Raw genomic sequence first — 14,674 nt, forward strand, 5'->3', positions numbered from 1 at the left:
TCCGGCCCGGTTGCCCGGATATCGTGAAAAAAGTCCGGATATTGCCCGGATTTTTTCACAATTTTCACAAAGAAACCAAAAAAAATCAAAGTTTTTTAATAAGTTTCAGCAAAATCGGTTAACGGTATGTAAATTTTCAACCCTTTTTTCAAATAATTTCGCTGATTCACTTTTATAAACCATTAAATATTTAAGTGTTCCAAAAAGTTTTTGGAAGTCTGCAATTACATTCTGTGCTTTTATATATAAAAACACCTAAATTTTGCCCGGTTTTTGCCCGGATTTTGCCAGGTTTTTTTGAAAAAATGCCCGGAATTGCCAGGCCCGGATGGGAGTGGAAAAAATTCTGGCAACCTTACCTTAAGTCATTGAACCCGAAATGCTTCCAAAATTCTGGATATTACATTTAAAATCATTCATCGCGTATTATTGTCAATATAAGACTTTTTTTCATGCGTGTTCTATGATTGAAGCGCTTTGGTTAAGGAAAAGTTACTGATTGCTGACCAGAATCCGATTAGAAAACGCAACATACCTCTGGAAGGCTTGACATTGCAAATTCCCCTGAAATGCTTTTTAATCTAGCAAAAATTTAGAGGAGTTTGTTTTCGAAAAATATTTGAAGTGATATTAACTGATTATTATTAACATTTGTCAAACATATCAAAAAAGGGAATCTACATAACATTTACACCCAAAAATCAGACGGACTGACAAACTTTTTTTTTACCCGTTCGAATGTTTGAATTTAGTGGTTATCGATTTTTTTATAAACAGTTATACAAACTTTTTATTGAAGTTATATAGCAAGGGGTTTTCCTTCAAATTAAGTTTAACTTCTTTGAAAAGATTAAGTTTTAAAGCTTTCATACATTTAGAACGAAATTGTTTTTTTTTTTTTTGCAAGTTTCCCATCACCCATGCTCCCCTATGGAACAACAATAACAACACCCGTAGATCTTTTTCAGCTGCATGAGCACAGTTCGTCGAAAAAGATACACGAGATAGCTAAGTACTACTGGATTCGTTTCGAATGATGACGATGATGATGATCATGATGGGTGGATGGCTTCAGCTGTAACCTATTCAATCGCTCGAGAGTCACAAATCCGAGACCAAATGCAGCGAAGTACAGAGGCGGCAGCAGCGACGGCAAGAGCCACTTAAGTAAGTAAAACCGTCTTTTCTGCCACGGTTCGAAGGAATCACTGACCTTATTCCTCGCCTCGGTTTTGAAGTTGCTCTGCTCGTTATTATGTTTTTTTCGTTGTTGTGCGGTACGTTAGAAGGTTGATTCGATTGAAAGATTTGTAAACGAGATTACAATGGCTCAGATTGATGGCGACAAAATTAATCCCGAGCGCTTATGTAAGCTTTTGCTCAACAACGGCTTACCTACCTAGAACTAACTAATAGAGGCTCACTGTGCAAATTAACCATTCTTATCAATTCTTAGTACGACTTCAGGAACAATACTTCCAATGAATCTTATATACCAATAAGAAAATATTTTGAAAAATCAGTCGACTTCCACTAATAATTAATTTGCAATCACGATAGTGACAGTGAAGGAAGGCTGAGAAAAAAATCTCATTCAAATAATTTAACACAGTTTGCATCAGCTGAGAGCTGTCGCTGCAATTAGCAAAGTGAAAATAACGCCCATTAACTCAGTTTTCACTGCAATAGAACCCTCTCCACCTCACCAGCACCATTCGCTGAGCTTTCGAAAGATGGCAAAAGATAGTTGCTATTCTCTCGCGTTTTGAAACAATACCAATTGAAAAGGAAAGCACCCAGGAAAGTAGGTATGGCAAAAAAAATGACTCGGATGATACCGAAAGGTTGAGTTCGAAAGATGGCAGCAGAAAAAAAATGTGGCAGATGCACCACCCTCATTCAACCTTTTGCAATTTTTTTTCTGCTCTCTTCTGCTTCTGTCGAAGAGTTTGTCGCGCCAGCCAAGTTGGGTGACATTGGAATGTGTTTCCCATGGTGTGGTTGGTATTCTATTTTCCACTTTTTTGCAACGGTACTCAGCCTTCAACCCGAGATGGTTTGAACTCCAAAGCTTCAAAAACCTCTCCCAACCAAGAAAAGCTAGTGTACACAAGCTCATGAATATAATATGGGTCATTCGTCGTTTAAAGACCGCTGAGCTGACTGACTGCTGGCTGCGTCGGGGTAAAAACAAGCTTTTTACGAGTGAACTCCAAGGTTGTAAAAATATAGTGAGAAAATAATAAACTTAGAGCGAAATGGAACAGCTCTTTTGCCTTTCGACATGGGATGCATTGGAGACAGCAAGCGCCAAACAACCACGCGCAGCCAGATTTTTAGATATGGCCTTTCTTAATTGCATCATCTTTTCGCCATTTCTTTTGGGCCCGAAGCAACTTCTCGCTCTAATATTTAATCCGATGTAGTGACTCATTGGAACTGACAAACTAACTTGTCTCATTTAACACAACAGTAACCATCATCGCATTCGACTCGTCGTTAATACTTACGAAAAAGATCCCTCCTGAGCAGACTGCGGGCACACAGAACTGAAAGTAAAGGAAAAGACGAAAAAGTAGCATAAATAAATCGTATTAATTGAATATAGTATAGCAAGATAGTTGCGGATGGGAAACTGCGTTCGTGGATGGCCTCTAAAATTTTGCTGACCCGTTTTCCACAGTGAGCTATCGTTTCCTGTTCAAAACGAAACCAACCAATGAATGATGATTGGCGAAGGAGAAAAAACTAACTATTCGCGGTGCATTCTGAAGGAGCTTGGCCACGATTTAGCGTGACAGTAGTTGGACAAGCTTGGCATTTTCGATAATAAGACACCTAGTTTATTTTATTGTAAATGGCAAAAACTTTAATTTCGATTCTATTTTATTTCTTGATCATTTCTTTGTATATTTCTTTATACACTTCCTACTTCGTCAACGACTAAACAAAACAAAAATTATTAATACAAAATTGTATTCCCAAAGGACAGCATGAACAAAAAATTGTAACGAATTTACAATTTAAAAAATTATGACCAAAATAAGCTTTGAAGTGGATACCGATACATATCGAAATTACATTGTAATCTCTATATATAAAAATGGATTTCTGCCTGTCTGTCTGTTCCTTATAGACTCGGAAACGACTGAACCGTTAGTTGCGATATCGCATCAGATTCAGGCGGCGCATTAAAGCCCATTGAGCGAAAACTGGCATTCGAAATAAGTGCAGCGCAGTTATCGCAAAACCAGAAAAGGTTTTTTGAGAGCGAATCCATTTGACGCGCCAAACTTTTCGACAAACCTGAGCATTGAATGTGGAATTTTTTGCCGCAGACGCCTTTGCAAAGAATTTGCTCGATTCCGATGATAGCCTCATTGCAAGTCGAGCAGTTGGAATCCATAACGCCGGAAGGTATGCAGGACGTTTTCCGAAATTAGAGCAAATTGCGCTACTGACAACCAGATGTCGCTTCGATAGAAAAAAAAATCGAGGAGGTTGTTTATGTGAGTGTCTTTAGTCAACAGAATTGATTCCAAAACACGTCACTTCGAACACGATTTTCGCACTTATGCCTTCTACAAATTTCAGATACTCGATAAATTCCGAGTTCTACGCTGATTCAGTTATGAGAAGGATCGAACTGTCTAAATTAAAAGTTACGAAAAACACTTTAAAACTGGATTTTTAAAACCGTCGAACGACTACAACATACATTCACAAACAGAGTTGCCAGAGTTTGTGAAGACCCCTCCCTCTCTCATGAAGGGGAGAGGGGGCCTCACTAACAAAAACAAAGCTTTGCATAAGTCGAGGGCCGATCAAGTAAATGGTACCAAATTTGATGTGGAAGTTCATTTGGGTACGAGAAATATTTCTATGAATATTTGAGATCCCTCCTTCTTTCCAGTAGGGTGATAAGAAGGGGGAGGAGGTCTTTCTTACAATTTTTAACATAATTCAAAAATAATCAAGCAAATGGCACAAAATTTATCATGAGATGGTACATATACTTATTAGAATACTAGAAATGTGTCTATGAATATATGGCACTCATCCCTCCTTCCAGTGGAGGGGGGGTGAAGGGGGGTTTGGCGAACAAATGGAACCAAATTTGGCATGGGAGGGTATTTGGGAACGAGAAATGTTTTTATGAGTATTGGAGAAACCTCCCTCTTTCCAATGAGGAAATAAGAGAGGTGTCCTTTCTTACAATTTTTTACTTAACTAAAGAACAAATCGAGCAAATGGAACCAAATTATGCATGGGACGGTATTACGGTACGATGAATGTTTTCTGAATCTTTGCCATCCCTCTCCTCTTTCAGTCGGGACAAAGGGAAAGAGAGAGGGGTCTCCTGTATATTTTTTCACATAATTCGAAAACTTTTCAAGCAATTTGAACACGAGAAATATTTCTATGATTTTGTTTGAGCCCCTTTTCCTTCTTCCATTGGGAAGATAGGAAGGGAGGAGTGAGGCTCTCATACAGTTATTATTGCATATCTCGAAAACAATTCGAACAAATGAAACCAAATTTGGCATGCGAAGGTATTTTTAAATAAAAAAGGTTTCTATTGATATTTGGTATCACTCCCTTCTTCCAGTGTAGAGATAGTAATGGGTCTCCTTTACTTTTTTGTTTATTTCGATTATAGTCGTTCTAACATTTTTATGTCATCCGCGACATTCATATATCAACGATGCAGTTGGCGGACAGTCATTTAAAAACTTATCCGGTACCACTCTGATCGATGTTTACTGTTGGGCTCGAACTCACAGACACCGGCCCAGGAAGCAACTGATTTGCCAACTGAGCTTTATCACAAGCTGTTGAGCTCTTTCATAATGTTTTGCAAAACTTAAGAATTTATCAAGCAAATGAAACGAAATTTGGCATGAGAGAGCATATGCTACTGGAAATTATTATATGATTATTTAAAACCCCTCCTTTATTCCACTGGGGATGAAAGTAGGGAGGCTCCCATCCCAAACTTCACATGGGAAAGAATTAGAGCACGAAAAATGGTTCTATTAGAATTTGAGACACCACTCTTCTTCCAATAATTTTATAGGAAAGGGGAGGGTCCGAAATACAATTTTGTAGGTATAACTTGAGAATCATTCAACACATGGAATCAAATTTGGCATGGGAAGATATTTTGTACGAGATATTTATGTTTCTAAGATTGTTATAAAGCCTTTCGCCTCGCAGAGAGGAGAGGGGAGGGAAGGAGAGGGTTCCAAATAATTTTGTTGTATCGCTCAAGAACTTATTAACCAATGGGTATGACTATTAGAAACGCCTGCCTCCTTCAAGTAGTGGGGTATGGGAAAGGGATAGGGGAGGGGGGTCCACTGTAAGCTTTTCGAGCATTTATCAATTAGGTCCCTCTCTCTATTTTCTATTTTATAAGAGAGGTTGTTTGCGTACGAATAACTTGAAACACTTTCGTTTTGTTCAGAACGGAGTAGGAAAGGAGATAAGATTTTTTCATATTTTATTTGGCATAACTAGAAAATTTAACAACTAATGGAACCAAATGTGGCATGTGACGTTATTTAGATACAAACAATGTTTTTATGAAAGTTCGTGAGCCCTTCCCACTTTTAAAGATGGAGAGGGTAGAGAATCCATACGAATAAAACATACATTTTGGCAACACGTGCGCCATCTATAATGATACTATGAACCACTCACAAAAAAAATCTTATTTGACTTTTTATCACTCCATCACTTATGCGTAATAGCCAGATCCCATTTAAACAGAGTATAAACTTTGTGGGACCTATTTAAGTACTTTTCAGAGAAAAGAGTCGCATTTGGATGCATTCTTCTTTGTATTTTCAGCCATTTATCGTGTCAATCGTTATGAAAGACTGAAAGTCTCGTTAGTACTTGACAATAAATTTTTTATTTTTTTTCTCCTTGTTTAAATCCGGAAAATACAGCCGAGACTTTTCAACAAAAAGTGTTGGAACCGTGCCAGGTGACCGCTAGAGAGTTCGTTTTGCTGTCCATTACGATTTTTTTTCAAAATATCTCCCTACAAGTAGACCAAATATTTTGCTCACGATTTGACCATCGTATTTTGTTTATTTTACCAGTGGGCAGCCTTTCTACCTTATAAAAATTAAGTCAGGCTTATATAAGTCAGCAGGACGAACCAGTCAGAAAAAATTGACTTTTCAAACACTTTCTCTAATTTTCGGATTGAGTTCGAAAAACTTCTCACATTCCTCTTCATGGAATCATCTTCACTTTTATTCAAATTTGAGGTAACTGTTGGATCCTTTTGGACTTTTTAAACGATTGACTATGTGAATTTTGGTCGAATAGTTGATTTTCAGCTGTTTCGGGTCTCCCACTGATTTTTTTCTGGATTTTTCTCTCTGGAATTTTGTAAATGAGCTTTGGTATTGGACGCTACCTAAAAATCACTCGACAGCTATTCACCAAATTTTGTAAACGTACACATAGTTAGCTTCATTGATAATTTCATCAATTTCTATCCATTCATTCAAAAGTTATTCACAAAACAAAGTGTTGCAATTTTTTTCGAATACACTCCTTATACTTTAGTTTTTTACAATCAGAGGTTGATTTTTAAAAGTTGTGAAAAATCCTGACAACAATGTAGAACATTACTAAGTAATACTTGAAAATTGAAAATAAAAAAAAACATTTTTTCGATTCTTTTTGACAATCGGTAAAACATAAACATTAAAAAAATATTACTCCACGACTGGGGTAAAAGTTCAAATGTCCTGTGGAAGAAGTTCGACCTATCAAAATGCAACATTTAAGATTCAAGTCAAATTTGCTAACTTTTTTGATGAATTCCGCGTTGCTCAGTAATTTGTCATGTTTGTCAAAATCCCTTTTTATATGAATAATATTTTTCAAAAAAAGATGTTCATATAAATATTTTTTAACGTAGATGTTTGGTAGTGTATGTGTGTACCTTTACTATAAAAAAACAAACATTCTGTTCGGATTTCCTTTGGTAGAAGTGACACATTATTCGTACTTTGACCCCACTCACGATTTGTACTTTAGCTCCCCTTATGATTTCTTATGCTTTAGAGAAAGTTGTACAAAGCTGGCTGAGATACAATAAGTAATGAAATTCGTTTGACAGTAGTTAAAAACTACTAAAATAAAACAAATCAGCAGTCGTTACCATATATGAAACCCAGATTTTTATGGCTTAAACGTGATTGCGGTTTTTATTTAAATATTAGAGGAGTGTGGGTATCATGGGCCATTTTTTTTTGCTTCATAACTTCTTTATTTTTAAAAGATAAAAAAAAATATTTTAAATAAATTAATTTCCTCAAATTCTTTCTGATTAAAAAAAGTATTTTTTTTTTTCGGATCTTGAAAAATTGTGGGGAATTGATGGCCAAATTGACTAGATAACGTGCAAAGTTTATGAGTTGACCCAATACCGAAATATCATAATTCATTTAATTATTTTAAAGAAATTGGATGAGGAAAATAAGATCAAATAATTCTTAAAACCTGGCTTGCAAACGTTTCCTAAAAACATCTTATATAGGGTGGACAAAATATTTTTAGTTAACTCTTCATTTGGCATAAGAAAACTTTACAGATAGGAAAAAACGTATTCTAAGTTCTGAATGTATGTATATAAAACATAAAAATATAGGTGGTCCAAGATACCTCACAAAATGTGTGAAAGATTATGATAAAACGAAGATCATATGCGTATGAACATATTTTTGTTAAGAAATTTAGGTTCCCCATCGAAATAAGCAGGTGCTTTTTAAATTCTGTAAGTAATTTTTTTTCAAGTTTTAAAGCTTGACAAATAACAGAAGCAAATGATGCGTATTTAAGTCAATAACATATAGAAAAATATTTAGAGTGGCCTACGTTTCCCAATGACCCACGTTACTCTATTCTCCCCTACATGATTAATGCAAAAAAAAAACAACTAAACCTTATTTTCAGGAGTGTATATAACCTCTACAAAAAAAATTATGTCGAAATGTTTATGTCTGTGTTCTGTTCTAAGTTTTTGAAAATCTCGAAACGTACTTCCTATATGTTTTTGTTCAAAAGTTATATACAACTAATTTTATTCGAGACTGGTTATGTTTTGTATCTTTAAACTGCTTCATCTTTAAAACAAGAGTAACAAAATATAAGGCCTATTGAGAATTCAGGACGTAAAAATTCTTCAAAATAGTTTTTGTAACTAAAAATGCTGTTTTCGAGTAAGCGCCGATGTGGTCTAGCGGATAGGCTGGCGCGAGTCTGGTTTTGGTATGCCAGGCGTACTGGGTTCGATTCCCGGCAAGAAAACTTTTGGGTTCAAATACCAACTGACTATATAATAAGAATGTTCAATCAGTTGCCAGCTGGCCAGGTATATACACAAATGCGGAATACCTGTCGTAGATTCATAACACTGAAAATGTGATGAATCTTATACGGTTGCGAAACTGATTGTCCCGTTCTCCAAATAAGACTCACACATACAAAAAACACATTCATTACATGACAGTTCACACGAAGCCATGGTGTCGGGTATGTGGGGGTTTGCATTGAAGATTAGCCGAACTCATGATCTAAAGAATGCAATTCAGCGCATACGTTGGCGAAACTGCGGTGAATCCGTGCACCCATGGTGGATTATCTACATACATACTAAAAATGCTGTTTCCAAGTATTTTTTGTAACCAAAACTGAACGCTTACCAAACACCTGTTCCATATTTTCTGCTGAAGCTGCTGCTTTAGCCAGTGCTACACACCAATGTTCAAATGAAGCTGTATGCTACACAGATTCAGCAAGCGTCTTAGAAGCATTAGAAAAAGGATCCCCACATGCGTTCATAAAATTCATCGAGCATCTTTCTAACACAAAAAATATCACTTATGTCTGGATACCTGGTCACAGTCCTATTGCTGGCAATGAAAAAGCAGATAAACTCGCGGAATTGGGGCGAAGCAGTGACGTTCTCTGGGATACTGGAACTCCGGCCAAAGATGCAATAACATGGGCATTATCTCGTTTATTTGTATCCCAACAAGAAGCTTGGACGACCAAAACTGAAAACAAACTGCGGAGGATAAAACCTCAACTTGGAAAATGGCAAGATCTATCAAACCGAGAAGAACAACGTGTTATCACAAGAGTCCGTATAGGACACACCCGATTGACTAATGGATACCTGATAGCAAAACATCCAGCACCTATTTGCACCCCATGCAATACATCGTTGTCCGTTGAACATATACTGAAGGAATGCAAGTCATATGATGATTCAAGAAAACAGTTCAAGTTTGGTGAAAACCTTGAAGAAATCATTTGTGATAATATTGAGTCCATGAAAAACCTTGTTAAGTTTCTTAAAGAAAATAGTTTATTTAAGCAAATTTGATGTACACGAACATTAGTTATTAAGAGAGGGTAAAAGTTGAAGGCTAAAACTAAAAACCCTCTAAAAATAAACATACAACAACAACAACAACTGAATCCGAAGAGAATTTTTACGTCATGAATTCTAAACAGGCGTCAAATTGTATCTACGAACTTTAGTTTTCCAGATAAAGCGATTTAAAGATACAAAACATTCGGGAACAGGAATAAAAATGGCATAATTCACTGATAGTTTCTCTGTTGAATACAATCGAAGGATTAGTAAGTAGTTTGACCATTTTTTGGTAACGGTTTATAACTAGTAATAAGGCATTTCCCCACTTGTCAGACGAACAGCTGATTTCTCATGTTTACATTTTCTCGGCATATCGTGGTAGGGTAAACATTACAACAACATTACGTATGTTCAATGACCAGATAGTAACGAAATAAAATTGGCAATGCAATTGTTGTGGTTTTGCAAGCGCACTTTGGTGAGGAGAATATGAATTCTTTATTTAATGATTTATAAATTCATAACAAGTTGAGACATGAAGGTATGTTGATGCTTTTAATTAAAGAAGTCTTTAAAAGAAAGCATTGAACAGTGCTTATCATTAAGGATCAAAATGGCGACCAGTTGGTGTTTACATTTTTCAAAACAAAAACAAAACGCTACCCTACCACAATCTGTCTCAGGAAATACTCTATTACACGAAAATTTGGATGACGTAACATCCAAATTTTATTAGTCAACATGGTTTTCCTATAACATGCTTTCCATAATCAACATACGATAAGTAGTGACGTTAATCTACTTTTTGTTGAATACAGTAGAGAACAAATTGTTAGTAAGTGCTTTGCTTTCATAATCGGTCAACTCAGTTTGGAGTCCATTAATCATCAAATTCATTACGTGTACAAAAATCGCTTATCGAGTATAAAAAAGCCTTTTAGCTGTATGAATTTCATACCATAGACACTAAGAGCGGAACAATGTGCTATACTAGCCACATTAAACAGGAAAAGCATTTATAGGTATGCAACGTGTTGAAATTTGCCATTTTTGCCGTTGATGTATCCCAGGTGGCAAAAAAAAGGATTTGTATCACACTAGAGGCTATAGCAGAGGCAAACATGCATTTCGTTTAAATAGAGGAGAATTTCCAATCATTGAAACGACAACACCACACACTGCTCATACCAATGAACGACCAGACACCAAACCTAACCCAAGTGTATCCAATTTCCAACGACCTTTCCTTTTTGCTGAGCCAGGTAGATTTGGCTAACAAAAAATGTGTATTAAAGAACTTCTGTCCCTGGTGTATATTTGGCGAGTGGATTTTGGTCGCCTCTTTATTACGACCCCCTTCCGATTGGGATTGCAACATCGGCAACAAACAAGCAAAGACAGAGAGAAGAGACAGGACGGAACTTAGGGTAAATACCTATCTGTATCTGTTTTTCTTGTGCGAGTGTGCTCTGTTCGACAGCCATACAACAAGCCACCCGCCGCTGACGACGACGACGATGACGGTCGCCATGCCAGTCTAGCAAGGGAATGCTGGCCAAATAGAAGCGAACAACTTTGCCATATGCATCCGACCGAACACCATGAAGTACCTTGAGAATGCGCTCCCATAAGTTGAGACAGCTGAACGAGCGCATTGTCATCGGTACTAATTTGCCAGCCTGAATGGAAGGCTCTTCAACAGACCGACAGACTCATGCCATCGGTTATGCCATTATTGGGGTAGAAAAGGAAATTGAAATCGATATCTACTTCCATCCAAGCCCACCACCTGATCATTATGGCTCCGTCAAGATGATCCGATTTCCGGAGCATGTGTCACATGATTTAAACTGCTATAAGGGTTAGGATGCACGATTGGCCCCGGGTGCTGTTCTGATTCATGACAGGCTGGCAATTTTGTTTTCAATGGTTCGCAAAATTCAAACGCGTTTGAACGAGGCACACTTTACCTGTGTAGAAAATACTATTCTACATATGTCCTTTTTTAAATCAGGTTTACAAAATCGTGCTAAAACTCTTCGAGTTTAATATCATATACTCCTAAACCACTGAACCACAAACCAAATTTGAGCAAGACCAAATTTAAAGTCACCAGTTCTAATACAAACATCTACAACAAATAAAATAGAAATCAATTCATGAATTAAAGCAACATTATTGAATGATAATCTTAACGAACATCATACAAAAATAACTAAAATAACAATATTCGTGAAGCAGCATCAAAAGTTAGTCATCGATGAAAGGAAATTCGATGGATACACTTAATCAGCTGTTTTGTTAAATATTTTATGTTATCAAAAAATATTTTGAAAATCTATAACTAGTATTATACAAAAAAAAATTGTAACTCGCTCACACTTTTTCCACATGGTTTCAAGAAATTTCCGATTCTCAAAAACAAAACAAAAATCGTCTCAAAAGCTCTATTTAGCGGTTTTTCATAATTAAAAAAAACAAAAAGATTTTCTACTGTGAACGGCCTTTAATCTGCGCATTTTTGTATCTCGCTATCAAGAAAACCAATTTTAAAGTCAGTAAGAACTTTTAGAAGAAAAAAAAACCTAACCTATTAGGCTGGGGAATAAGTTCGTAGTGCTTCAGATTCAGTTGTGTTCACAACGAACGGGTCACTTTTTGGAAAAGCGAAAACATTCATTCCATAGAATTTAATCTGCTCTACAAAACATTGCTAATTGGATTTTAAATATATTCAACTAGTTGACCCGGTGTGCTTTGATACACCTTCTAATAATGAAAGATAATTTAGGAAATTATGAAAATAAGTTTTTTTTGCATCATTTTAAATTAAATTTCAACATAATTCAGAAGCAATCGCTTTGAAATGAGAGCTTTAACTGGAGATACGAATTGCACTACATAAGTTTTCAAAGATCTGTAATTTTTGCGCTATTTTTATAAGCTTCACATTTATTCATTAATTATGCCAAAATGTATGTTTTACTGGTATGGATTCTTCACCCCTTTCCCCCTTTCTAAGAGGGAAGGGCTCATGAACCATTTTAGACACATTTTTATTACTAAATAACGTCACATTTCGTTCCATTTTTTTATTTGTTTTCGAGATGAAAGTAAGGGTCTCAAATTTTACGTACGCAAACAACCCCTCTCATATTATATGGTCTCTATTGCTTAATAAGTACTCGATTTATGCCAAAAAACCTCTATGGAAGCCCTTCTTTCTCATTCTGATCTGCAATTACTGGAAAGATCCCATTTTTGGTAATAAAAACCCTATCATATCAAATTAGGTTCCATTGGTTGATAAGCAATACAATCCTCGCCGTCCCTCCCTTTTACACACTGCTAGGCAGAAGGGTCTGTGACATTCATAGAAACATATTCCGTATTTAATTACCTTCCCATGTCAAATTTGATTTTATTTGCTTAATAACATCTCTAGTTATACCAACAAAATTGTATTGTAGCCCTGTCTACTGCCTGTGCACTCACTAGAAGAAGAGTGGTGTTTCAAATAATTATAAAACTATTTCTCGTACCCAAATGATTTCCCATGTCAAAAAAAGGTTCCATTTATTGGATAAATTCTGAATTTATGCAAATCAATTGTATGGCAGCTTCTCTCTTCCCTAACTTTATCGCATGCTAAATTTGGTTCCATTTCCTCGATAAGCTCTAAGGTTTTGCGAAAAATTGTAAAGGAGCCCTCCTCTCTCCTTCCTATATCTCCACTGAAAGGAGGCAGTATTTAGTACAAAATATTCATAGAAACATTTCTCGTACTCAAAATTATCCCAAGCTTAATTTGGTTCCACTCGCTCGATAAGTTCCGAGTAATGTACAAAATTGTATGGGAGCACCTTCCCCTTAAAATTTTCCCAATGGAAGAATAGAGGCTTCTCAAAATATGATAGTAAAATTTCTGGTATTCAAATTCCTTCCCACGCCAAATTTGGTTAAATTCGCTTGATTAGTTTTCCAGCTATACTGATAATTCTAAAGGAACCCCCTTCCCCTTTTCTATATCCGCACTGTAAGAAGGGAAGGGCACCAAATTTCAAGCAAAACGGTTCAGTAGTTTTCGAGTCTATAGAGAACAGACAGACAGACAGACAGAATTCCATTTATATATATAGACTAGCTGACCCGGTGTGCTTTGCTACACCCTTCAAAAATAAATGATATTTTAAGAAATTATTCAATTTTTTTATTGTTTTGTTAGTATTATTTTAAACCAAATCATTACATAATTCAAAAGCAACCGTTATATAATGAGAGCTGCAGCTTCAAATTGCAACACAAATATGACTTAAATTTTTTCTTTCCCTCTCTACACTGTAAAGCGTGAGGGTCTATAACAATCGTAGAAAAATATCTCGTAACCAAATACCTTTTCATGTCATATTTGTTTCCATTTGTAGGCTTCGTTAGCATTAATTGAGAACTTATGCTAACAAAATTGGATTGGGCTCACCTCCTCCTCCTATGTACTTACTCACCGAAAGGAGGATGGTGTGTCAGATAATCATAGAATCATATCAAAATGATTTTCCATGTTAAGTTTTGTCCATTTCTCGGATTTTGTAAAAAAAAAGTTTAATATAAGCTTTCCTCTTCCTTTCCTGTATTCCCAATTCTATTCTAGTACTGCCAGAAAAGAATGGTTTCACATAGCAAATGTTTTCTTATTGAAATACTATCTCATGCCAAATTTGGTTTTATTTGCGTAGTAAATTCTTGAGTTATGCATAAACCTGAAAGGAAATACCATAACCCCTTCCGTTCTCCACATTGAATAAATAGGTGAGAACTTAATATTCATAAAAGTATTTTTCTTACCTAAATACTTTTTGATGCCAAATTTGGTTTCATTTGCTCGATTAATTCTCGAGTTATGCAAAAAAAAAATTGGTATGGAACCCCTTCTTTCCCCCTTTATATCTTACCGCTGAAATAAACGTGGGGTTTCAATTTATAATAGAAACATTTCTCGTATCAAAATACCCTCACATGTTAAATATGGTTCCATTTGTTCGATCAGCTCTCCAGTTATACTGAAGATTGTAAGGGAGACCTCTCCTCCCCCTTTTCTTCCACCTCTTTGAAGGAATGAGGGATACCAAATATTGATAGAAGCATTTCTCAAACCCAAATATCGTTCCATGCCAAATTTGGTTCCATTTGCTGTTGAAGTTCTCAAGTTATGCAGTGAAAATTGTATGAAACTTCCCTCCCTCTTTCTTTCTCCCCGCTGAAAGGAGA

The 14,674-nt window shown here is 36.0% G+C and overlaps 1 protein-coding gene across 1 annotated transcript in view; it reads right to left on the reverse strand.

Annotated features, from left to right (window-relative positions):
- Positions 1–14,674, reverse strand: part of LOC129743827 (E3 ubiquitin-protein ligase SMURF2) — a 117,739-nt gene that overhangs the window by 85,955 nt on the left and 17,110 nt on the right. The window contains exon 3 of the mRNA XM_055736025.1: positions 2,511–2,549. Coding sequence (XP_055592000.1) covers positions 2,511–2,549 — 39 coding nt within the window. The remainder of the gene's footprint in view (positions 1–2,510; positions 2,550–14,674) is intronic.

Source organism: Uranotaenia lowii, chromosome 2, assembly GCF_029784155.1.
Source record: "Uranotaenia lowii strain MFRU-FL chromosome 2, ASM2978415v1, whole genome shotgun sequence".
NCBI classification, from domain to species: domain Eukaryota; kingdom Metazoa; phylum Arthropoda; class Insecta; order Diptera; family Culicidae; genus Uranotaenia; species Uranotaenia lowii.